The sequence below is a fragment of the Diospyros lotus genome, chromosome 2 (genome assembly GCF_014633365.1).
Source record: "Diospyros lotus cultivar Yz01 chromosome 2, ASM1463336v1, whole genome shotgun sequence".
NCBI classification, from domain to species: domain Eukaryota; kingdom Viridiplantae; phylum Streptophyta; class Magnoliopsida; order Ericales; family Ebenaceae; genus Diospyros; species Diospyros lotus.
In genome coordinates this window covers 9,030,213-9,055,068 of record NC_068339.1, presented here as the reverse complement: position 1 = coordinate 9,055,068, position 24,856 = coordinate 9,030,213, and the positions used below count along the sequence as shown (strand labels likewise).

The window sequence follows — 24,856 nt, the reverse complement described above, 5'->3', positions numbered from 1 at the left end:
TCTCATGTCATCTTTAAAATTCCATATAATAATATCCACGTCATCATCTAGGAGAAAATTGGATGACGTACTTGACGGTGGGTTCAATTTTGTAAATCTAGAAAAGCACAACCAAATTCTATATAAATTTAGAGTCAACTTGACAATAATTGGATTTTTAATTCAGAGTTAAAAATGATTTAATAATCTCGAAATAAAATCAAATTCACTCAAATCAATTTGATTTAATTGAACGTTAATTTCAAAGCTTGTACAGCGATATAAAAAAATAAAATTCATACTACACTACTAATTTTTTTAGTAAATTAATGAAAAATTAAATTTTTAGCTTTATTTAATTTTTATAACATTTTTTTAATTTTTTATTAATATATTGAATTTTGTGTTTAGTTTTAATTTTATAACCAACTTTTATTTTTCTACAATATACTAAACTTTGTGTTTTATTTCAATTTCATAATAGAGTAAATTGCATCACACTCCCAATGGTTTGGACCTCTTGGACAAAAAATTTATGTGATTTAATTTTAAAAAAATAATATTTTTTTGTACATTAAAATCCCTTTAGAGAATTGGGACTTACAAATTTCAAGTAACGCTAAAATCATTGATAGTTGAAATATATAGATCTTGGGTTTTATTAAAATTATATAGTTAGAACTAATTATTTGTAACTTTTAACTATCGTCACTATCTTTGATGTCTTTTTTTTTTATTTTTACACAACTATTTTTCAATTCAATTTTCTTACTTTATATTGACTATAGTCATTGTTTTTATACACCATATCAAATTTTCATTTTATAAATCTTGATTAATTTTTCCGTCTCTTCCCTTTTATTCATTTATTAATCTCTCTCTCATATTTTCTCTTTTTATTTGCATTGTGAATGATAAATTAAATGGCTATTATTGAAAAGAAAGGCATAAAAATGGAAGGTGTTATAAATGAGGGTGAAAGGAAGATTATTATCATTATTTAACAACAATATAAGAGATGGAAAAGGTGATGAGAAAGGTGCTAGCGAATATGAAAAATATAAAAGACAATAATAATGGTCAAAACTTATAAATGACTTATTTTGGCTATAGTTAGAACCCAAAAAATGATATATAGCTGATTTTTTTAATTAAAAAATTAAAAATAAATTGTGATTTAATTTAATCTTAAATGTTTATAAGACAAGTGGTCTTTAGGTAATAATTAAAAAAATACATGGACATATTTGATAAAAAATGAATTTTATTATAAAGAATGACATATTATTAAAAAATTTAAAGTTTATTATAAAATTAAAACAAAACTCAAAAATTGTATATTATTGAAAATTAATGGTTTTAAAAATTTGAAATAAAGTAAAAAAATTAATATTTTTTTCAATAATTTACCTTTTTTATTAGCTACACTATTAAATTCCACCTAACAAAAAAAAAAAATCTATAAATGATGTAAGATATAAATTAAATTCTAAAAAAAATCTTCAAATCAATCTACTATCTACAAAGTTCAATCTAACGAGAGTAATTCAAATTATTCAATTTAACAATTCACAAGTTAATGAGAAAGGCTTTAGAGTTTGAGGCAAAATTTTTAAGAGTATTTTCTAATGGTTGGTTCAATTTAATTAGGTCATTGACCGACATTAGTCCAAACTCAAACCAAATTTAATAGACTTCAAGGTTGTGTTATCTTTATTATTTTTAAGTCATTTTTAGTTTTTAATTTTTTAAAATAATGAAAATATGTTCTCTTTGCTATTTTTAAAAATGTATTTTTGAAAAAAAAAATTGTAAAAAAAACTCAAAATAATAAAAATAATATTACAATGAGAAAAAATATTACAAAATTCATTAATTTTAAAATATATATATTGTAACGCCCGTATATGGTAATTAAATTAATTTTGGGGTAATTGGATTTAAAAGAATTATTAAAATAAGTTGTTGGGATTAAATAAAAATTTAATTATGTGATTTTAAGGAAATAAGAAATTAAGATAATTAATTTTGTTATTTGGGAATTTCTGGAAATAGAAAAAAATTAAAATAAATCAAGTTGTGGGATTTTTAGAAGTTTCGGGCATTTCTGTAATTAATATAGGGGGCGAGAGTGTAATTAATGGAAAGTTAGGAGTGCTGGCGTGAATCGCGGAAGAGGCCAAAAGTCACATTAAATATAACTTAAAACATATATAGGTTAGATGCAAGCGTGGGCGCGGGCGGTTCGTGCGCGAGGCGGCCAGGCGATGGACGCGGCTTCGAGTCCGCGGGCAGGCGTGCGCGAGGGGCCAAGGACGTCGAAACGACGTCGTTTCGGGGTGAAGGCGGTGGCCGCCTAGCGCTGCCACGTGGCCGCGCGCTGGCCACCCATTTTGGCCGCGATTTAAAGCCCGATTTCGGGCATTCCTTTTGCTCAATCAGTGAGCAAATTTTGACAGAAAGAACAGCAGCTCGCGAGGGAAATTTGAGATTTTGGGGCTTCAAAAATCGGATTAAACTCTGTTTAATCCCTGATTTAATTATCCAGGTATGTAATTAATTTAGTAATTAATAATTTCTGTGGTTGAAATTTCGTTTGGGCCCAATTTTATTAATTTTGCCAATAATTAGAATATTGCAGTTTGTATAACTTTGACCGTGTTTGGTCAAATTGAGCCTAAGGTTATCTCCGGAAAGGCAAGTTCTATATACCCTCATTGTCGATTATTTCGATGTCAATTTATTTGGCCATCCTTCGTTAGATTTGGCTGTTAATAAATTATGGAATTTAAACGGTGTGTTTAAAAATTTAATTTATTAACCTGGTTTCGAGGGTATTAATCGTTGGTTGCCTACGGGGGTTTGTATCACCCCCAATCCTATGGAAATGATGTTGTACTCACCCGGGGCTAGGTTCTTAGCTGTCGGGTATTATTATGGATTTTCGGTTATTTATTGGCTAGAGCGGTTGGACAGTGGGGGCAAAGGTTAGCCGTTCGGTGACGGTGAAACTGTTGTATGGTCTATTTTAGGCCGTCAGATGGTCTCTCCTGGTCATTAACCGCTGACCGGTGTCAGGCACTGCTAACCTACTCTACCGTTATGTGATTATAGCATGCCTGATTATTTCATTTTTGTTGCATGGTTTGGTATGCACATGGGTTCGGGCTGCATGATGGGATCATCATATTTTGGTTATGCTTGATCACGGACATTTTAGATTGGTCAGGTTGCATCCAGCACGGGCATATGCATCGCGTGTGATTTACTACGTGGGCGGAGCATGGCTTGATGCCTGGATGTATAGGCGCCTTGTATCACGTTGGTGCTCATTACGCCTTGCATTTTATATGCATTGCATGGTTACTGGTAGTTATTAGTTCTCGGACGGGAGTACCGTTCCGAGGGAGCCTTTGGCTCGGCTGTCGGGAGTACCGGCAGGGATACGGGTGACGGGAGTACCGACCCGGGACAGTGCGCACAGGTTTGTGGTGATTTATGTTGCCTTTCAGGGCAGCCGCAGGTTGGTATGGGACTTGGGTGCTAGGTGTTTTATGTGGGCCCTAAGGACCGGTATATGTTTTATTATGCGGCACTATTGCGTTGTTGCGTCACATGACTTGTGTGTACATGTGGGTTTATATTTGGGGTGATCTCCTCTTCTGTTTCGTTTACAGCCTTCCTTTTCATATAAACTTGCTGAGTCTTGCGACTCACCTTGCTTTCCATCATTCCAGGTAAGGGTAAGGCTAAAGTCGAGGGCGAGGACCGTGCCACCTAGCAGCCAGCCGTGTCGGTAGGGTGTACAGTTAGCTGCCTCCGTTTTCTCTGATGTTTTGTTAAGAGTTCTGACTCTCATTTTTGACTGTGCCCGGTTGTTCCTTGTATCTTTTATCGTTGGCACAGGTGTCTGTATATTTTTATATACTCCTTGACTGCTGTTCCAGCAGGGTACTTGTAGGCGTGCATGTATATTATTTTGCTTCCGCTGTTGTATTTTTCGTATGTATGCATGCCAGGGTATTTTTGTCTTGTGTTTGTTTCTCTTCTCTTATGTAGGCGCTCTCATTCGGATAGATCGGGCGGTTGGGATATCCGGGCGGGGTTGCCTACATATATTTTAATAATATATTAATATTAAATATTTATAAGTTATTAAATAATCAAATTTATTGAATAAAATATCATTATAAAATTATTTTCAAAATTTCAAAAAGAATACGTTTTTAAATTTTTTATTTTAAAAAATAATTTTTTAAAATGACAAATAGAACACGTTTTTAATTTATTAAAAACAGATTACTAAAATAGAAAATTAAAAATGAATCCAAAACTCAAAACTGAAAGTTGAAAAATAAATAGAACGCAATCTAATATTTTAATATTAAACCCATACTAAATTGAAAACACTTAAACTACTTAGCAAAAAAAAAAAAAAACTAAACTAACTTGATCACAATAAATTTAGTTAAAAAAAAAGTTAAAAACTATGGGGCTTACGTAAAATTGGTTCAAATTATAAAGGTTTGAAGGGAACTTAAGCAAAATAAAAATAAGACTTAAAAGTGGGCATTTAGATCTAAAGTAACAGCCACCATGGGGTTTTCAAAATTCAATACAACTCGCAGAGATAAAAGGAATTGTGATAGAAATTATAAAATTAGATTTTCTTTGGCATCTTTAAATTTAAAAAAATGAATAACTAAACAATATTTTTTATTTTTGTTGCTTAAACAGTAACAAATTACAAAGAAATTAATTATTCGAAAAGGAAACTAATTCAAACCAGCACTAATAGCTCAGTAGGCGTGAACGAGTTTTTTTTTTTTTCACTAAATTTAATAAAGTTCAAATTTTTCATGTTAAAATATAAAAATAACAAAATTAACCAAATCTAAATTGTATTATGGATCTGGCAACAAGCCCCGGCCTCAACTCAACCAGAAGACGGATTCAATCACGAATCTGATGGCCTATATCCAATCGCGTCCGAGAATTCATATCAACGGTTGAAATCGCTCGCATCCTCACAAACCTGGCCGATGAACGCTCCCACATGTTAGCGCAACGTCGCACGTGTTTGGGCCTCCATTTGCCGTTCTGGGCTCCCGAGTCCCGTCTAAACACCATCACACTCCTCTTTCCTCTTAGCTGCCAATATCAGAACCAAAAACTACTCTCTTTCTTAGGGTTTTTTCAATTCGTTCCGATCGATCGCCATGTACAGAAGCGCAGCTTCGCGTCTCAGAGCTCTCAAGGTTAGTACCCCTCCTGTAACCCTAGCAAGTTATGCCGCGTATATACGTTCGTATGAGCGATTGAGCCGTCGATTTTGATGCGTGCGGTGCCGATAGGATTTCCAGGCCGCGTATTTTGTAGATCTTATAGCGGTTTAGGGGCAGCGCGATTGCCCGTTATGATGAGAAAATGTTATTCGTTTGTTTGGCTGCTGAGAAAATGTCGACGAGTTTCATGTTTCCGTGTTGGAACGTGTTTCTTTGCAGTTAATTAGCTCGGCTTTGTTTATCAGTCAATGCATTTGTTTCTTTTTCTTTCTGGCTAATTGATTGGCAGTACAAGTGTGTGTAGTGCATACAATATCTTTCGAAAAAGAAATTTACACTATCTTCGGTGATAACATTTCTGGATGGAGAAGAGGGGAAAAGAGAATAATAGGAAAATAAAATTAAATTGTTGAAGCTAAATTTATTTAGGGGATGAAGAGGAAATGAAAGGTGTGTGGTAAAAATGTGCTAGCATTTGATATAAATGTGCATCCATTAACTTGTACATATATATTTTCTGGACAATCAAATCATTAGATATGATTGACAAGCTAACTCTACTTAGTGGGATTAAGGCTTGATAATGAAATAAAAAGATCTTCATTCCCTTTTGATATTTTGAATTCCAAGTATTGCATTAGAGTTGCTTACACGGCTAAAAATTCTTTGTATTAATAAAATTTTGTTTATGCAACAGTTTTGAAAAGGACTCATTTTCTGATGAGATAGTTTAGTTGTGTTTAATACATCAACATTTCAATGTTATTCAATAACATGTAATTTAGTGGTAAATCAACTTTAAATTTATGTTATCATCTAGTAAGTTATCTATAGACAAGCTTTCAAGTGGGAATGTTGTTGTTTTAATATGAAACTGTGAAAGCAGGGTCGTGTGGGCAATAAGTCACTAACCAGGTATGCTAGTTCAAGTGCTGTTGCTACAAAGTCATCTTCATCAGGCAGTCTTTTTGGCTGGCTGACAGGGGAGAGGTCTAGATCGCTCCCGCCTCTAGAAATCCCCCTTCAAGGTGTTACCCTTCCTCCCCCACTGCCCGACCATGTTGAACCGGGTAAGACTAAGATAACAACTCTCCCCAATGGTGTCAAAATAGCATCAGAAACATCTGCGGTAAGTCTGTCTCATAAATTCTTCTATTTGGTTCTTTTGCTGATCTAAGTTTTTTTGAAACAAAGTTGTTGAGTTGGTTTACTGGACAGAATCCTGCTGCCTCCATTGGATTGTATGTTGATTGTGGCTCAATCTATGAGACTCCTGTATCATTTGGGGCCACACACCTCTTGGAACGCATGGCCTTTAAGAGCACAACAAACAGGAGTCACTTGCGCATTGTGCGGGAGGTGGAAGCAATTGGTGGTAATGTGACAGCCTCAGCTTCTCGGGAGCAGATGGGATACACCTATGATGCACTGAGGACTTATGTTCCTGAAATGGTAGAGCTGCTCGTTGACTGTGTGAGGAACCCCGTCTTCCTAGATTGGGAAGTCAATGAACAGGTATATTTCTGTTTGCATGCATTCTTTTTGTCTATTTTCAATGTTTGTAATAAACACGAAATTTTACCTTTAACAGCTACAAAAGGTGAAAGCTGAGATTGCAGAAGCCTCTAACAATCCGCAAGGTCTACTTTTAGAGGCAATTCACTCTGCTGGTTATTCTGGTGCACTAGCAAATCCCCTTATGGCCCCAGAGTCTGCAATCAATAGACTAAATAGTACAATTTTGGAGGAATTTGTGGCTGTGAGTTGCACTGAACTTTATGTCTTCATGTGTTCTTTTAGCAGAGAAATCAATTGCTTCATTGTTTGTTGGTTGCTCTTTCTGTGTGTTTTGCATTTCTTAATCTATTTTTTTATTGAGAGTTTCAGGAAAACTATACTGCTCCTCGAATGGTCCTTGCAGCATCTGGTGTTGAACATGAGGAGCTATTAAAAATTGCAGAACCACTTCTGTCAGACTTACCCACTGTACCTCGTCCTCAAGAGCCAAAATCTGTCTATGCTGGAGGAGACTATCGTTGTCAAGCTGAGCCAGGGGTATGTATGACCATTCTGCATGTGTATTTTTAATGTAAAGATTTATCTTATATGATAGTTTGTATTGACTCTTTTACTAGGACTTATTTTCATGAAACATTTTTTTAATTTGGACTTCCTGATGTAATGTTCTTGTATTCTTGTGTGGCCAGAGAACTCATTTTGCCTTAGCCTTTGAAGCACCTGGTGGGTGGATTAAGGAGAAGGATGCTATGACTTTGACTGTTCTTCAGGTATTAAATCTGATATGGGTTTGTAATGTGATTGCTGCAAATAATATACCTGCAATAATGAGTTGTTAATGTTGCAACTTGTCCTGGGTGTATCTATTTGCACCTTTGTTTTCCTGCACACCTTTTGGGCAATAACAGTTCATTATTTTCTCATAGATGCTGATGGGAGGAGGTGGATCCTTCTCAGCTGGGGGTCCTGGAAAAGGGATGTATTCACGGCTATGTACGTGTACATAACAGACTCTTCGATGTATTCATGGCTATGCAATGTGTCTATTTTTAACCTTAAAAACTAATAATTATTATTATCCTCACATCTAACCCTGGGATGTTTATGTGTGTCCTGATATGATGAATAGATCTTCGTGTCCTGAACGAGTATCCTCAGATTCAGTCATTTTCTGCATTCAACAGCATTTACAACCATACTGGCATATTTGGTATTCAAGCTACCACTGTAAGCTACTGCTTATCTTGACATAATACCTACCACCAATAATTTACATGATTAGGTCTGCCTGTGTGAGTTCCTTAACTTCCTTAGAGATGTTCAATTGAAGTTTTGAATGCTGCAACTTAGTTTTGACACACATGTAACTACAATGTTCTTTAAATGCTTTTTAAGGCATGACCAATTTAGTCTGTCTCTAGACAAGTACTAATTTTCATTTTTGGCTATCTCCAAAATGAATGTCCACAATGGAGAAGTCAAAGACACAAAGCAATCACTTTTTTCACTGCCCTATCTTAACTCTTATAACAAAGTATATCTGAAATTTTGTTAGTACCAAGTGATGATTATTTCTCAAGTTTGTAAGGCAACTTGGTACAACAACAGCCCCAGGTTTTAATTTTCTGCTAGGTCAGGTTAGCTACATGAATTCTAGCTAATTATTCATCTCTATCTATGGCCATATCCAACTTGTCAGAATAAAGCCCAAAAAAATGATGGAACTTTTCTGCATTTAGTGTTGCTTTCTTAAGCTGGTGCTTTTTTCAAAAAAATTTCTGGAGAAAGTAAGTTTACTTGGCTGGTGATGCCTACCAGTTTAGGATCATAAGGTTATGGCTTCATTGATATTCTGTTTTAATCTAAACGTGCTTTTGATATTTCTATTTCAGAGCTCTGATTTTGTATCGAAGGCTATTGATATTGCTGTCAAAGAACTTGTTGCCGTTGCCACACCTGGACAAGGTATGGTACTGTGCCTTTAATTTGCTAGTATCCTTCTTCTACTTTGGTTTTGGGGGTTCCTTGTTCCACTCATCGACAATAATAGAACACAAACAAAGAGATAGCAAGTCCAGTTTTCCTAGAAGTTTGTTGATTCATTCTTTGCTTATCTGCCTTTCTTTTGGTTGGCAGTTGATGAGAAACAGTTAGATCGTGCCAAGCAGTCAACAAAGTCTGCGATTCTTATGAACCTAGAATCCAGAGTAACTAACTTACTTTCCAAACTGATGAACCGTTTAAATTTATTTTCTTCTAAATTCTCCACTTCCATGCACTTGGCATGTTTTCTGATGGCTTGTGGTTGAAATGCTTTTCCAGATGGTTGCTTCTGAAGATATTGGCAGACAAATTTTAACATATGGAGAGAGGTAAAGCTTGTGGCTTTTTATTCTCTGTAGTGACTTGTGAATCAGTGTACCTAGTAGCATATATATGTGATAATTGTGTTGGTATCTGCATGTCTGTGGCATTTAAAGGGGTATATAGGCCAGCAGTTTCCAGTAATTAAATAACAGGATAAGATTTGTTTCCAGATATGGATTGTACTTCTGTACATTTTGGACTTTGAATTGGTAAGACATGGGTTTTTAGGGTCTACCATGCTTTTTTGTACATCACTTGCTTTTCCATAACCTTAACCTCTCAAGTGCAATTCCCCCTCGCTTCCCCACCCCCCCTCTTTTCTTTTTTTCCTTTCCTTTCTTTCTTATAAGTGTCTGATGGTCTCTCCTGTGTGCACAAGAATGCATTGCAATTGCTTCCTTATTGAAAAAAATGCTGTGAATATTCATCTGCTGTTTCTCCATTTTTGCATGATGCAAATAATTATGGTTGCATTGCATCCAGAAGTGAATACAAGGACTGGCATACCCAGAGTAGTCAAAGGCAAGTTCCTGGCTTGCTTAGGTGCTCAGGTGACACAAAGTGTTGGGGAAGCGCCTCGCCTACTGCTAGGCAAGGCTGCTTCACTCAGGCTCCACCTAGGCAAGCTCCTCTGCTGAGGTTTCAAGCGCCACAAGCACTTGCCTAGGCTGCAATGAATCAAAATCAAAATAAGAATTGATGGAAAGTGAATGGTCATCTGCAGAAGGCATGCGAAAGGTCTCGTTGTAGTAGAAAGAGTAAAATGAAGAGGAAAATTTAAAAACAAAAGAAGAAAAGCAAATGCACCTAGCTCCTCCATTGTTTGCCTAACCGATTGGAACTGACACTGAGTTCCTCCATTTTTGTTGATTTTCGGTAGCTTTAATTGACCTAATACCATTTATTTGAGGGGGGTGACTTCAAGGGCAGTAGCTGGATGTTTGACCGAGCTGTCATGCGCTGGGAACTCACAGTGAAGGCGCGACGCAATCCTTCCAGTGACTGCTGACCATTGACAGGGAGGCTTGCCTGTGACAGGCGACCCTCCCATGGCCATCCCTGCTCTAATATAACTCTTTAGTTTGGTTTATTGTAGCGGTCATCTCTACATGCACTGTTTGGTACTTCACTTTCCCTTTTATTGTTGCAGACCCGTACATGTTTGCTATATCTGTAAACCTGTAACAGTGTAACTTATAACTTTATGTAGAGTATTGTTTGTTTGTTAATATAAAATATTTTATAACTTTATATAACTTATATTTTGTGTTAATATTATATATTATATTGTATAATTGTTTGCTTTTCTATAAGTATTTAACATTTTTTTATTTTTTTTATATAAATATTGAACATTTGTTATATAACTTATGTTTTGTGTTAATGTTATATATTATCTTGTCTAATTATCTTTTTTATATTAATTTTTTATTATTATTTTTGTAAATTTAGCCTCGCTTTGGTCAGGTGAGCACTTTTTTAGCACCTAGTGCCTCAAGCAATATAAAGCTTTTGGCTTTCGCCCGACTACCCTGGGCATACCCCATTCCAGTGGAATTATGATTTGGTCTTAAAAGACGAAGCAAGGTTGCTGGCTTCATTAGGATTCAATTGAAAAGATTCTGATAGTCTCACTTCATAAAGTGACATAAACCTGAGGTTAATAAGAGTGGTTGATGCCCATGTCTTTCATTGACAGAGATTGGTGTTTCATGAACATCAATTGTTGAGGCTTTCAGTTTGACTAGCTAATAGTGTTTTTGTTCCCCCTAGTGACAGGTTACTGTGATAATTATTGTTCTTGGACTTGAGATGCGATGTCATGATTTTCAGGTTTTGGTAGAAAGGTGGTTGTTTAGCATAATGTACTTATCATCATCTATCTCCTATTGACCATAATGAAAAGTCTCTTTTACATTTTTCTATTGCTTCGGTGGGCATTGAACATGTTCTGTAATCTCTAGTTGATGGAAATATGGGAGACCTCTTTATTAAGAGGTTGTTTAGAAAACCTTGTCGGTTTTCTACTTCCATTTGCCAAATTCGCCCACATAGAGCATTAAAACAATTTAAAGCTAGAAGTAGAACCTAGAAATAATGATTCAAAGTTGATGGAAGTATGGGAGAATTTGGTAGATGTCAATATCTTGATAGACTTGAACTTAATTCTGTTGGAATTATGGTCTTTCATTTTTTAAAAAAAATTAATTCTGTTGAGAATGACTGTTAAATTCAAAATATTTATGAACTGATGCATATATTGATATATTCTTGTCAATTATTAAGAGGTCATTTATGAATATCATGAAAATATATTACAGTGGAGCATAATCATGTCAAAGCTACAAAGGCTGCCCAACATTTCAGTCTCAAGACTCTCGACCAAAATATTTTCCTTATTAATGGTATGCATAACATGATTTAGTTTTGGTATGACCCATAGTTATTAAAACAGGACTGGACTGGTTGGTTGGACCATGAACCGGTCACCAAGCAGGTTCGGTTCAGGGAAAAGAGTGGAGATATGTATAAACTTGTCAAAACCAGTCAATAACCTTGTTGGTTTTTGGTTTACTAGTAAAAACTAAATCAAAATTTTAATCTTTATCCAAATTATTGATACCTATAATTCTTAAAAATCTCTTTTCTTTAATAGAGGGCAAATTACTTCAAATTTTAGTATTTTTCCTACTAATGGTCATCTTCATCTAGCCATACCTTTGCCTCCATCACCAGTAATTTATATTGCATGTATTGTGATGATTAGATTTGAACATCTAGTTAGCTTTTTGTGATTTTTATTTGTTTGTAATTGTGAAATTTGAACATTTAATTAGTAATTCCTGCCTTTTTATGTTTTTAATGGTTTTTTGAATCTTAATAATTGTCAATAGTAAATTCATGTAACCTGAAATATATATATATATAAGCTTCTGAATAAGCGATGCTGCCATTGAACCCGTTCCGTCCAGTTTTAATAACAATGGTATGACCTTGTTGATTAACTAGGGATCAGTATCTTTTGTACTTTTAGACTACATTAAGATCAGAAGAAAGTAATGAACAGCTAAAACCAGCGTTATCTTTCATTTTGGTAAATGTTTTTGTAATTTTGTTTTCTCAGGAAAACTGTGGAGCATTTCTTGAAGGCTGTAGATGAGGTTTCACCAAAGGATATTGCTTCCATAGCTCAAAAGCTGATTTCTTCTCCCCTCACAATGGCATCTTACGGAGATGGTAATTTTTGTGTTTTATGGAAGTACCCTGATTAACATTTGTGAAGATGTCCCTCATTTTTGTATTCCTTTTCTGGCAGTAATTTATGTCCCAAGCTATGACGCAGTCAGCAGCAAGTTCCGCTCAAAATGAAATTCTTTGATACTTAGTCGAGAACCACCTTTTGTCCGTAATTCTTGGAGCAAATGCAAACCTTTGAGTTGTCTTATGGCCAGTGCTTTGGTAAATAAGACAATTTCCCCTAGTTAAAAAATAATGCAGCGACACAAGAAGGCACAGCAATTTGGCGCCCAATTTCTTTCTGTATGCCTGTATCTTTATTGTCTGGGCAAGAGTCTTTTCTGATTCTGACAAAACTCGGTTTGTCGGTGTAATTGTTGATTTTCATGTTTAGATGAAATATTGCCATTTGCACGAATCACATTCTCTCATTCATTTTTCTGTTTTCTCTTATGATTCTCGAGCAATTACCCGAAGAATGCCCTGTGCCCGTTGATTAATATTTCGGTATATTCCATCTCAACCGAGAGTCGCATCTGAAAACCGTTGTGTTGGCGCGCCACTAGGTGGGATCGGCTACTTGAAGATGCCTAATGATCAATATTTAATCGTCAGGTGTTTGTGATTCTGACTTCACCTTTTTAACTCTTGTATCTTTACCAGAGAATTCATTCCTGATGACATCTGCGAGCACGGCGGGGCTTTTCTTTCCTTTTTAACTTAGAATGATCATTCTTGAGACATCACATTTAATATAAGGGTTCTCTAGACTGCAGACACAGAATATGAAATTGGCACATTCCAGTTGCGAGAGGTGCAGCATTATATTTTGGGCCCTGCCTTGTTTGCAGTTGGGGAGAGAGCAATGGGCACGGCTTTAGACGCCAGTTTGCTATACTGTACAGTTGAATGTCCCGCTAACCTGGCTAGTTTTCCTTGAGAAAAGCTTTTCTGGCTGGGTGGACAATTTCCTTTACTATCGTTATGATTCTGAATGGTGATCGAGATGAGATGATTGGAGAATTATAATCTGCACGACTTATTTGATATCATGTTTTAATTTTTCATTTGTTAGTGGATTGAAGAATTTGTTGTTAATTGGAATGCAGTGAGTGGGGATGACAGTTTTTATTGGACCTTATGAATAATAAGTTGATGAATTTGGTTTCGTAAACAGGAAAACAAAGATATGAAAAACCTCGACCTAGAAACAATCACTCTTGCATGGCTCAATATTTCAATAATAAACGTAACTTGAACAAAAAATAAAAAATAAAAATAAAAACATATATAGGAACCATATATTTCAGAAAGCATTCAAGGAAAACAAAAAAAGCTAGTGCTGGGTTGCTGATAAAAATTTTACGTGGGGCAGCTGCAAAGCAGTTGCACCCTAGGATAGATTTTATTGTAACACTGAATCCTCCCCTCTCTGCCTATCTCTTGTCGAACCTAAAGAAGAGATTAATGGATGAACCTAATTACATGAATTTTGCTCCCTTGTTAACGTCAGAGGTCATACCCAATCCACGTGACAAGCCCTATCTTCTAAGCTACCAGCCTACCACTTCCCCCCTTGGCCCTTGAGGTTGAGGGACCGCAAAACTTGGCCCGACTTCTCTATGTTCTAAATTGGTTATTCATAAAACAAAATTTTTGTTCACTATAATTATATGAGATAGTATCATTAATTTTTAAATTATATGACTGATTAGTGATCATCCAAACAATTATTTGATACAAATTTCGAATTGGAAGCATCAAATATTTATTTGGAAGGTATCACTGGGGAAATTACAACTACTTTTAACTGTATGATGAAAAATAATCTAAAACTTAGAGAAATAATCTCAGGACAGAAACACCTAATTTGCACAAACAAAAATCTCTCCGAATGTTCCAGTTTCATGCCTACAGTGCTCATGTGAGTAGCCTATACAAATAAAAAATTATATTAGATTGAATGTCCTTATAGCAATATACATATATAAGATGTTGTGTTAGTTTTAAATTCGATCGCTTTGGAATATATGATTCAGTAATTAGTAAAGTTGTTTATAATTTTGAAGATGTTAGTGCCACACTTTGAACAAAAATTTCAGCACCGATGATCATGATGGACATTTTCCTACTTAAAATAATATTTGATTTAAATTTTTGACAAAGATAGTGGATTGAATGGCTGAAATATCCAATTATATATTCCCTTATTAATGAAATTTCAGTCCAAGGATTTGAGTCCAATATCAGTCTTTTTTTATTTTTGTTTTATTTTATTTTTTGCCAATATTGGCAAGGCTGGTCTTGAGCAGAGCTACGTACACATAAATTCATACAGGGTACATCCTAATAATTTTGTTACACAATTGCATTTTTATTTATTTTTTAAATAAAAAAACATTAAAGTGATTAGGGACATAATGTGTTATCTTTTAACTCAACAATTCAGTGTACTAATCATTTATGATATTTAAAAAAAAAAAAAATCCCCTTATTAAGAGCTATATACGAAGTAACATTATTAAATTTTTTACTCTTTCTAAATCTTAAATCATATGAGGAGGGGATCTCACAGGACACCAAATCATATTAGTGGATTACAATTTTTTTTCTTTAAAGATATAATTACCCATAGAAAGTATATAATTAATGTCCACGTGTTACAATATGAGGATGGGTTGTATGAAAACTGTTTACACCATGCATGCATCGAATTAGATTGAACTCTCTGTCTCTGTCTGTCTCTCTCTCTCTCTCTCTCTCTCTCTATATATATATATATATCTATCCAGTTCCAGTTCATTGTATAATACAAAAGGTAGGTAGAATGGCAAGCAGGAGTGAGTGACAAGGCATAATGATAAAACTGCAGTGCTGCCATGCATGGTTTGGTTGGTCTGATGAGAGATTTGTCCTCATGCATGCATCTCTTTTAACTTTATTGCATTGAGTGCTGATAAGGTAAATTTCCAGGGACTTTCTCAAGTCTAATCCATCCATATGAATGTGTTATGTGTGTATAATAACAGAATATGTTTGGGTCATCTTTCGTGGACACATGTTGGACAAGTGCATCCAGAAAAAAAGTGAATAATTCCAAATGCTAATTTGACAATTCCTCCTTAATTTAATCAGTACGACTTTTCTGCCCCAGCTCCCTCCCGGCCCCCTGCCTACTATCATTGCTTGCCTTTGTGTTTTCTGTTCTCTTCTTCTTCTTCTTCTTCTTCTTCTCTTCTTTTATTTAATTATTCTTACATAAACTGTGCTTTCTAAGTTGAAAAATGAAAGTAACAGTGAGTAGCCTTGCTATATATGTTTAATTTTGGGACTTGATTAGTCGACATCTATATATATATATTATGTAAGATTTCAAGTTTAATTTGGGACTTGATTAGTCGACATCTATATATATATTATGTAAGATTTCAAGTTTAAGAGTTAAAAAATTAAGTAGTGAAGATTTTATTGATGGCTCAATATATAAAAAAATATACTTAATTAGTGGTTTAGATGATGATGTATCTTTGGGTGTAGCATGAGCAGTACTCTATACTTTCAAAACCGATCGATCCCATAATATATACCAAGCCTCATGAGTTATTAGGTTGGCAGGAATTGGAAGAATACCATATGTTGCATAAGAAAATAATTAAAACGTAAATGATAAACCCATTAATACGAGGCAAGAAAAAATAAAAGATAAAACACGTACATTGATTTCACACAGAAGATGTCACAATATATATATATATAGGTGGAATTGGTGGGAGACAGGCCCCAGCTTGTTGACTCACTTGGAAAATATTGATGTCTATCTCAATTTTACGGACTACGAAATTTAGATGTAAAGTCGAGTAATAAATAATACATTTGCGTATCTTCTACGATCATCAAATTAGCTAAGCATTATTATAAAATACAACTTTTAGTGTACATTGTAATTAAGGTCAATAATTTATTAAAAGAATTATATATATATATTACTTAAATCTTATTAATGTATTAATACTCATCTTCAACTAAAACCACTTGGACAAAACCATAAAAGGGACTTATGACACATGTTGAGAATCAATTTAAAACAGTATTTGGAGATTGGGTTCCACCAGTGGAAGAAGGATTGGTCAAGAGTCAAACAATTTCTGGCACTTCCAATGGAATTTGATTCTGATCTTAATTCCTTTGGACAAAAAAGAAATCTAATCGAAGGGGATGATTCACACAAGTTGAATGGGTACTTTGGCCTATCCCATTCATTTCATGTTTCACAAAAAATGGCCCTCTTCTAGGATATTATTATTATAATATTATGTACTCTGCAGTAAATTAATGGCATTTATTGATTGTTTTTACTCAATAAACAAGGAACAAAAAAAATCAAATACAGATGAGCAATCATGGCCATCTGTTAAACATGAATGCTTAACCATGCATTCTTGTGGGCTATCCATCATTCATTCTTGACCAATCAAAATGTATGCTATGAGACTTGAATGGCTATATCTTTTTTGGGTATAAGATCTTCGAGCTGGGGTCCAAATCTGTCAGATTTTCCTAATTTCAGAACCCACATAAGTATATCAACTCTTTATTTTATCATGTATAATTTAGTATTTATCTTGTATTAATGTTATCTTTTGTAAGTTTTTTTAATTAGTTCATACTTCTTTTACTAAATATATGTTTCTCTCTATCTGCTCTCTAAATAAAGTCTCTGGTAGTCTTCTTTCTATATAATTAACTTACCTTAATTATGTCTCATAAGTATCTCATTTTTAATAAGAGCAATTTAGACCTTATTACCAATGATTTTTGTTTCTAATATTATTTTATTTTATTTTTTGTATAACTTTACATTCATCCTAACATCTTAATTCATTTTGGTTGCGATTATGTTTTTCACATGGTATTTTACTACCCGAACATATCCTATGCAATGTAACCAAGTTGGTTAAGATGCACACCAGGATTTGAAAAAAAAGACACATGGAGAAACCGGATATAAACGAATATACAGACATAATTAAAAAAGACAAGAAACTGGGATGATATATAATACATATATGAATTAGATGCAATATATATATATATATATTTATCTTGAATTCTTCTGTTGAATGAACTAATATGAAAGAGTGCTTCTGGTTGAAGTCTGGTTCATTTTTATATGATAGGTCTGGAATTTAATTACAAGGGGTGGTGGTGGTCCATCAAGTACATTGCTCATTTGCCTTGCACATCAAGCAAACTTTCCAATCTCTCTCTCTCCCTGACTCTCTCTGTGCAACATTCATGGCAGTAGAATCATGATCAGCACTCCGGCTCAATGCTCATGTGAGTTACTTTCTTTTGGCAAAATTTTCTGTTTCTCGAGAAAACCCTACAATATCCCTCTCAAATTAAGAGATGATAAAAATTTCGTAGAAATTAATTTGCTAGAATTCCAGATTGTGTATATATAGTATACCAAACGGCATAGAATTTCCTGATTCCGTATAGTTTACTCAAAGCTAGTTTATTGCTGCCACGTATATACTGCAAAAGCGTTACAATTATCCCAATTTTCGACCAGATCTTCATGTATGAAATTGCTTTATTGATAATGAAACAAGCTTTTTCAATGAAAATACGAACTGTCATTTAGTTACATATTTTATGATGAGCTTGAATAAACTAAGTATAATACAGACGGGTTGCTGTGCTTTTGAGTATGCCGTTTCTTAGCTTTTGCTTTACTAGTCAAGGGGACTGGAAACAAACTAAAGGTGCTTGAGAGAAAATAGAAAAGAAGAGGAAAAACAACAACTTGGTTTTTTCTTTTCTTTCTATCCTGTTTTCTCTCTCCTCTCTCTCTCTCTCTCTCTCTCTCTCAACCGCCTACAGGAAGGAACAGGAGCTGCTTAAATTAGCAAAGATTTCATTTCAAAGGTAGTGTCTAGGGTATGAGATTGAGACAACTTTTCCTTTATCCCACTGGCTTCATCAGTTAAAGCAGAGGGAATTCTGGTGTTTTCTTTGGTTAAAGCAGGTTTTATAGCAACTTCCTACTATCACAGTTTCTTCTTTCCTCCTCCCCCCCCGTCCCCCCTCTCTTCTCTCTCATCTTCTTGTTATTCCATCTCTCTCTCTCCGGTTTTTTCTTGTAAAGATTTCCTAGCTCTTTTGGGTAAGTTATCACTTGGTTTTCAATTAATTTCCTGTTTCAGATTATAGATTTTTCTTTTTAGTTGTTTGATGGTGAATTACTGGTTAACTTTCATGTTCTCCGTGTTGATGCATCATCCTGCAAGTCACAGCAAGAGTTGTCAATAGATATACTAATTTAATTGAGTTTTCATGATTTTGTAAGTACATATCCATCAATTTGTTTCCTTTTTTCTTGTAGTTGACAGAACAATATCAGATTGATCTCTCTATGATCAGTAACACGTCTCTTTGCAGAAGGGTGATGCTTGATATCAAAGTTGCAGCTGTAGAGAGCTGAAATTGGGGCATAAAAAGGAGGACTAATTAATTCAATTCCCATATGGAAGAGTTTAAATTGAGTTCATAAAAAGGAGGAGGAGGCAAGCCATGAATAAGGGTTCCATGAGTACCTCTGCTGATCTTATTGATGCAAAGCTTGAGGAGCATCAGCTCTGTGGATCCAAGCAGTGCCCTGGTTGTGGCCACAAGCTCGAAGCAAAGCCGGTACGGATTCGATTTTATCGATCTCACCATAATATTCTTGGCTTCAAGAGTAAGATTTTGAAAAAAGAAGAATCAAACAAGACAAGAATTATGCTTGCTGTTTGATTTTTAAGTCCAGCAATCCTATTAATTTGATAGTGTTTCCTTTTCAACAAGGCATATTTTTTTTTTATCTTTTTGTTGTCTTCTAATTTTTATTTTATAATTATTTTCTTTCCTTTTCTTTATTAAACTTGAATGGAGTTTGCAGGACTGGGTAGGTTTACCAGCTGGAGTGAAATTTGATCCAACAGACCAAGAATTGATAGAACATCTTGAAGCAAAGGTAGAGGCTAAAGACTCCAAATCTCACCCTTTGATTGATGAATTCATCCCTACCATTGAAGGGGAAGATGGGATTTGTTATACTCATCCTGAAAAACTTCCAGGTAGAAAATATTAGTATTTCTTTTAGCTCTCTCTTCTACTAATCTTCCATAATTCAAGATGTTAGGTTTTACTATGTTTTCTCTTCATGGTTTTCTAGGGTTTTTGTATGAACATGATCTTCCCCGTTTGTTATGACTTTCAGGAACCTAATTCAAGTATTATCTCCAGTTTGTTACACCTAAATCAACCTAACTAAATTTCTCTCTATAAATAGCTTTGTACGACAATCTTATAATTCATTCAAAGCAATTAATACAATATTCATTATTTTGAGTCTCGTGTTTCTTTCTGTTTGTCCCTCAGGAGTCACAAGAGACGGCTTGAGCAGGCATTTCTTCCACAGGCCTTCCAAGGCCTACACCACCGGCACAAGAAAACGAAGAAAAATCCAGACCGAATGCGACCTGCAAGGCGGCGAAACCCGGTGGCACAAGACGGGCAAGACCCGGCCGGTGATGGTGATCGGCAAACAGAAGGGCTGCAAGAAAATCCTAGTCCTCTACACAAACTTCGGCAAGAACAGAAAGCCCGAGAAAACCAACTGGGTAATGCACCAGTACCATCTTGGCCAACATGAAGAGGAGAAAGAGGGGGAGCTTGTGGTGTCCAAGATTTTCTACCAGACTCAGCCGAGGCAGTGCAATTGGTCTGACCGGAGCGGGACCGGGGCGGGAGAAGGAAGTGTGGAGCCGAATAGCAAAAGGGATAGTGGTGGCAGTGGAAGTTGTTCTTCAAAGGAAGTGATCACCCAGAGAGATGAACTGTCTGCAGCTGGGGTTGGTGGTGCAATGTCAAGTTACAGTCCCATGGATATTCAGCAATTGAAAGCTGACCATTTTGGCTTTGCCCCATTTAGAAAAGGCTTTGATGAGGTATTCCTTCCTTAATGTTTTCTTTATATTCTTTTTTATTCTATTTTATTTTTGTTAATAACAATGAGAACCTGCAGTCACTGTTCGGTAATCTCATGAATATGTGCAATAGCCCAAAAACTATATGCACCAAACAATCATATAGAAATTTGTCTCTGTTGGTTCGCCGTCAAGAAGTTTGAACTTTGATGGGAGGGAGACAACGTATAGCAATTAGCAACTAATTTTCTAGTTTTGTTTCGTGTTGTCATTTTCTCTCTTTCTTTCTTCTTCGTCGTCTTCTCTTCTTGTTTTTAGGTGGGTAAGCCATGTTGATGTTAGAAGATTTAGCCATTAACATCCATTGGAGTCTTTATGATAATGAAAAGAAAACAAAGAGTTCAGAGGTTGCTTTTTCTCACATTTTCTTGCTTGCACAGACAGCATGAAAACTAACTGTCATCTAACAAAACATCCTCTCACTACCCACCAAAAGGGAGGAGGAAAGGAAACTAAAGCAAAGAAATATAGAAACCGAAAGAGAGAAGTAGCTAGCTATGCCATAGGGAAAGCTTACTAAAGAGAAAAAGAAAAAGATGGAAAAGAAGAAGGGCTGGAGACTTGGAAATTAATGGACAAGCGCAAATCAGTATTTTGATTTGGAGGGGTCTTTGTTTTTCAGGTTGGAGGAGTCGGTGAGGCATCTACTGTGAGGGAAGTGCAGGCATCAGGCACGTGCGAAGAGCGTGACATGCACGAGCACCAAAGGCCCCATCACGTGAGCAGCCACCACCACCACCACCATCTTCATCACCAGATTTCCACAGCCACCTTCAACATTTGCAGGCCTTCACTCCCCATTTCCACTATCATCCCTCCACCTAATTCCCTTCATCAAGCCTCCATTATTCTCGATGATGACTCTTTCCATGTCCCCAGAATGATGCTCCAGAACGAAAGTTTCCAGGTATCCAAACAACCCCATCTGCTATATATATAATTCTCTTCACATGAATTATTATTCTTAAATCTTGAACAACATTATACCACAAAATAATGGTGTACTAACCCATCAAGTTTTATGTACAACAAAAATTGATTTCATCTCCGGTAGTAAGTGGTACGAGAGTTGACGTGCCCTATTCCTGTGCCATAAAAGTTATCACGGGTTTGAAAGTGAAGAAATTGATTATGCTATTGCTGAATCATAACAGGAGTATTGTCAATTTCTGAATCGAACACAGAAGGTTAACTCGGGCTGGCGCCCCAGAGCTCTGTCCTTCTAACACATAGATGTCTCCCTAAAATTCACAGTTACCTTTCTTACTGAAAACAATAAAAAAAAAATGATATGTGTTTGTGTTTACTTAGGTTTTGGTGTGAGCTGAGTTGCAAACAAGTAATTATGTCTTTACTTTCTGCAGACAACACATGATCATACAGATGATTATGTTTTGTTTTTGTTCTAAATTATCCCTATATAACTTTCGGCAGCAACAGCAGCAGCAGCAACAGCAAGAACAGCAGCTGCAACAGCATCATCATAAACTGGTAGGGAGGTCTGCGTCTGGATTGGAGGAACTCATAATGGGCTGCACTTCAACTGATCATCACATCAAAGAAGTGAGTGTTTTTGAGCTTTTTGACCCTGAAATCCATAACCCTTTAGTTAATTATGTGTCGCCTTACCAACTAAGCATATATAGGGAAAAAGAAAAGTGACAAATTTGGAGTTAAAAAGGGCAGACAGAGAATAATCTACCTCGTGAATGTTGTTATTCCAAGTTAAAGACAGGAACTAGAAGCCCTTCCTTTTCTCTTTTCTATCTTTTCAATTTTTATGCTTTGGTGACCTTTTTCCCTTGTATTTTGAAGAAAACTTGTCTAGAGAACCAAATATTGTTGCCTAACTAATAATATTAAGAGGCAATAGAACTTGCAGTCTTCTATTTCTTCTTTCTTTCCATTTTTTTGTTTTTTTTTTTTTTTTTGAGGGATGGCATTATATATATATATATATATCCATTCTTTTTCTGAACAGCTGTTTTCCGAGAATGTACAAGACTTTAGTAGCATCCTAAGAGAACAAACCTTTATTTGTCATATCCCCAGAAAACTAGGAGCCATTTCAGGGATGCAGTCACCAATGAAAACCAAATGTGGGACCAGAAATTATTATTATTATTATTATTATTTTTGAGTAACATGAAGTGTTTAAATTTACGAGTTCATGGAAGTCGCGCTGTCCACACCCAAAAACAACGTGAGAAATCTGTAACTTGTTAATTGTTAAAAGACCGAATTTATTGTTCATTGAACAGCAGCACTAAAGAACTTAGTCCAGTTTAACTTTCAAGACTGTTTGCAACTGTATATAAACTAGATCCCTGTCGAGGCAGATTGATCAAGCAAGCGAAATAAAAAAAGAAAAAGCCTAACCAGTTTAATCTGAAACAGTGGCAACTATAGAGAAGAATGATTAACTAGAAAGATTTTCCCACTGTTCCATGAAATATTTGACCAAAAGTTACACATGAACAACAGATTATAAAGAATTAATTAAAAATTGCATGTTAAAGAAAGGGAGATAGTGACCCCAAAACTTTTCTAACATGTGTTCTTCTAACAAAGAAAACTAAAGATAAAAAGATTAGAAGGAAGAAATAACTTGCTGCATGGCAGAAAAGGACAAAAGTGGCAGTTTCTTCTGTTATCCTTCCAGGTTAATTACATTTTTTTATGTAAACCCTAACCCGAATCCTCACACACATATCTATATTACTGCATTTTATTTTGCAGGGTTCATCAATCACAAATCCACAAGAGACAGAATGGATGAAATACTCCTTCTGGTCTGATCCTGACAACCCGGATCATCATGGGTAGGAGGGAAAAAAAAAAGAAAAAAAAAAAGAGAAGGAAATTACACAAAAGCCCGTAGAGACAATATGATTATATCATCATCATGAGTACTTAAAGCCTTGCTGAGTTCTTTTCAACAAGAGGCAAAGAAAACCATCAGTGGTTTCTCCCTTTTCTCTCTTTTCTTCTGAGGGCCTGGCTCAGATCTGATGCCTCAGCTGAAGTAACAGCAAAAAACCCATATCCTGGAAAGAAAGAGAGGGACTACCCAAAAGGAAAAAGAAAGAGAGAAACCAAGAAAAGAAAAGAAAAGAGACCAGGAATGGAAAGGCTGCAGCTCTCTCCTGACAAATAGAAGGGGGAACCAAAGACTAACCCCAAGCGAATCCCATCCCTGCTGCATGAAAATCATCGCCATTATGATTACAATATCGTCTTTATGCCTATTCTTTTTATTTGTTTATTTTATAGTTATTTGTATATTTTGTTCAATTGTTTTTACAGGAAAGAGAGCAATAGGTCATGTTTGTTCAAATTATGGCAAAAGAAACTTTTGTTAAATATTGTGTTGTGGGTAGTGACCTTTTCGAATACAGGATGTACTGGGGCTCGAATGAATTCCCTTTATAGAAATGAAAATGTGCTAAAGGAATTGTTTATGCTATTGGTGCTTTACTTGCTCCAGAACTGCTTTTGATATTTTTGCAAAAATATTTAGCATTGTTAAGTCTTTTCAGTAGTGTTCATGTGATGCAAATTAAAGTTTCAAAGTTAACTCATGGGATCAATTGTCAACATCAATACTATTAGATAAATTTTAATTATATTAAGTCCTGATATTCGGACATCTAAAACGGAGAGATTTTATTTATATGCAACAATTCCAATGTGATTGGGTCTTTTTTTCATCTTTTGTTTAATCTCTATCCCTATAGAATATGATGATTGAGAGCCTTCACCTCTATCAATTAAACTAGATAAACTATATATGTTCACATTTTTCTTTATATAGTTTGAACTTGAAAAGTTAATCTAATATTAATACTATTGTTGCTAAAATTTACAAATCTAATATTAATACTATTGTTGCTCAAATTTACAATGTGTTTAGACTAGGATGGCAAAAAAATGAGAATACAAGTTATGTGCCGAAGATTGAAGTTTGGAGCCTTGTTACCCTCTTTATTGTATACATTAATGAGGTGTAATAACTGTTTGATTGGGTGAAATCACTAGGTGGCTAAGGCCAGAAAGGACCAATTAATCACTATATAATTCATTATATGGGTTTTCTTGCCCTTAAACTGTCAGTTTGTGTGCAACCAAATAATATTTACCATAATAGATAATCATTTACGAATATTGGTAACGTAACTATTCATCTACCACAATGAGTAATTTTCACAACTAGTAATCATCCCTATGGCTAGGGGCTGTGTCATGGTTACTTATTCACTCAAGCAAGGGTGGCATGAAGTAATTAGTGTGTGCACACCTTAATTAAGATATTTATCCAAAGACTTCGCACAACATGTTTGATTGTGAGGCATGGATTTGATGTGACATGATCATGTGGGTTCGATCTAATTAACATGTCCCTCAACCACATGGTGATGCACAAGTTCAGATATAATG

General features: G+C 35.2%; 2 protein-coding genes across 18 annotated transcripts; both read left to right on the top strand.

The window, feature by feature from the left end:
* Positions 1–5,069: 5,069 nt before the first annotated feature.
* LOC127795369 (mitochondrial-processing peptidase subunit alpha-like) lies at positions 5,070–12,834 on the top strand. The gene is made up of 13 exons (XM_052327000.1): positions 5,070–5,237; positions 6,151–6,393; positions 6,483–6,779; positions 6,856–7,023; positions 7,152–7,319; positions 7,472–7,552; positions 7,709–7,775; positions 7,912–8,009; positions 8,675–8,747; positions 8,919–8,989; positions 9,105–9,154; positions 12,274–12,386; positions 12,466–12,834. Exons 1-13 carry the CDS (start codon positions 5,199–5,201, stop codon positions 12,516–12,518), a joined length of 1,521 nt encoding a protein of 506 aa, XP_052182960.1. The 5' UTR covers positions 5,070–5,198; the 3' UTR covers positions 12,519–12,834.
* Positions 12,835–17,586: 4,752 nt separating this feature from the next.
* On the top strand, positions 17,587–23,893 carry LOC127795861 (NAC domain-containing protein 75-like). Of its 17 annotated transcripts, none has more exons than XM_052327809.1 (7): positions 18,120–18,555; positions 18,775–19,079; positions 19,330–19,507; positions 19,812–20,380; positions 21,042–21,326; positions 21,860–21,982; positions 23,159–23,893. In XM_052327809.1, the coding sequence occupies exons 2-7, from the start codon at positions 18,963–18,965 to the stop codon at positions 23,243–23,245; spliced, it is 1,359 nt and encodes a 452-aa protein (XP_052183769.1). In that variant the 5' UTR covers positions 18,120–18,555; positions 18,775–18,962; the 3' UTR covers positions 23,246–23,893. The 17 variants fall into 17 exon arrangements, with proteins under 17 accessions (XP_052183764.1, XP_052183762.1, XP_052183767.1 ...); XM_052327794.1 differs by lacking the exon at positions 23,159–23,893 and adding an exon at positions 18,686–18,733 and having other exon boundaries at positions 18,121–18,555; positions 18,831–19,079; positions 21,854–22,310; XM_052327796.1 differs by lacking the exon at positions 23,159–23,893 and adding an exon at positions 18,680–18,733 and having other exon boundaries at positions 18,121–18,555; positions 18,831–19,079; positions 21,854–22,310.
* The last annotated feature ends 963 nt before the right edge of the window (positions 23,894–24,856 follow it).

Bases quoted from the DNA above. Each gene is read 5' to 3' on its own strand.
- LOC127795369 (XM_052327000.1), top strand. From the start codon at position 5,199: ATGTACAGAAGCGCAGCTTCGCGTCTCAGAGCTCTCAAG. The intron at 5,238-6,150 runs GTTAGTACCCCT...CTGTGAAAGCAG, and splicing joins CGCGTCTCAGAGCTCTCAAG to GGTCGTGTGGGCAATAAGTC. The intron at 8,010-8,674 runs GTAAGCTACTGC...TTTCTATTTCAG, and splicing joins TTGGTATTCAAGCTACCACT to AGCTCTGATTTTGTATCGAA.
- LOC127795861 (XM_052327804.1), top strand. From the start codon at position 18,963: ATGAATAAGGGTTCCATGAGTACCTCTGCTGATCTTATTGATGCAAAG. The intron at 19,080-19,329 runs GTACGGATTCGA...TGGAGTTTGCAG, and splicing joins ACAAGCTCGAAGCAAAGCCG to GACTGGGTAGGTTTACCAGC. The intron at 20,381-21,041 runs GTATTCCTTCCT...TTTGTTTTTCAG, and splicing joins TTAGAAAAGGCTTTGATGAG to GTTGGAGGAGTCGGTGAGGC.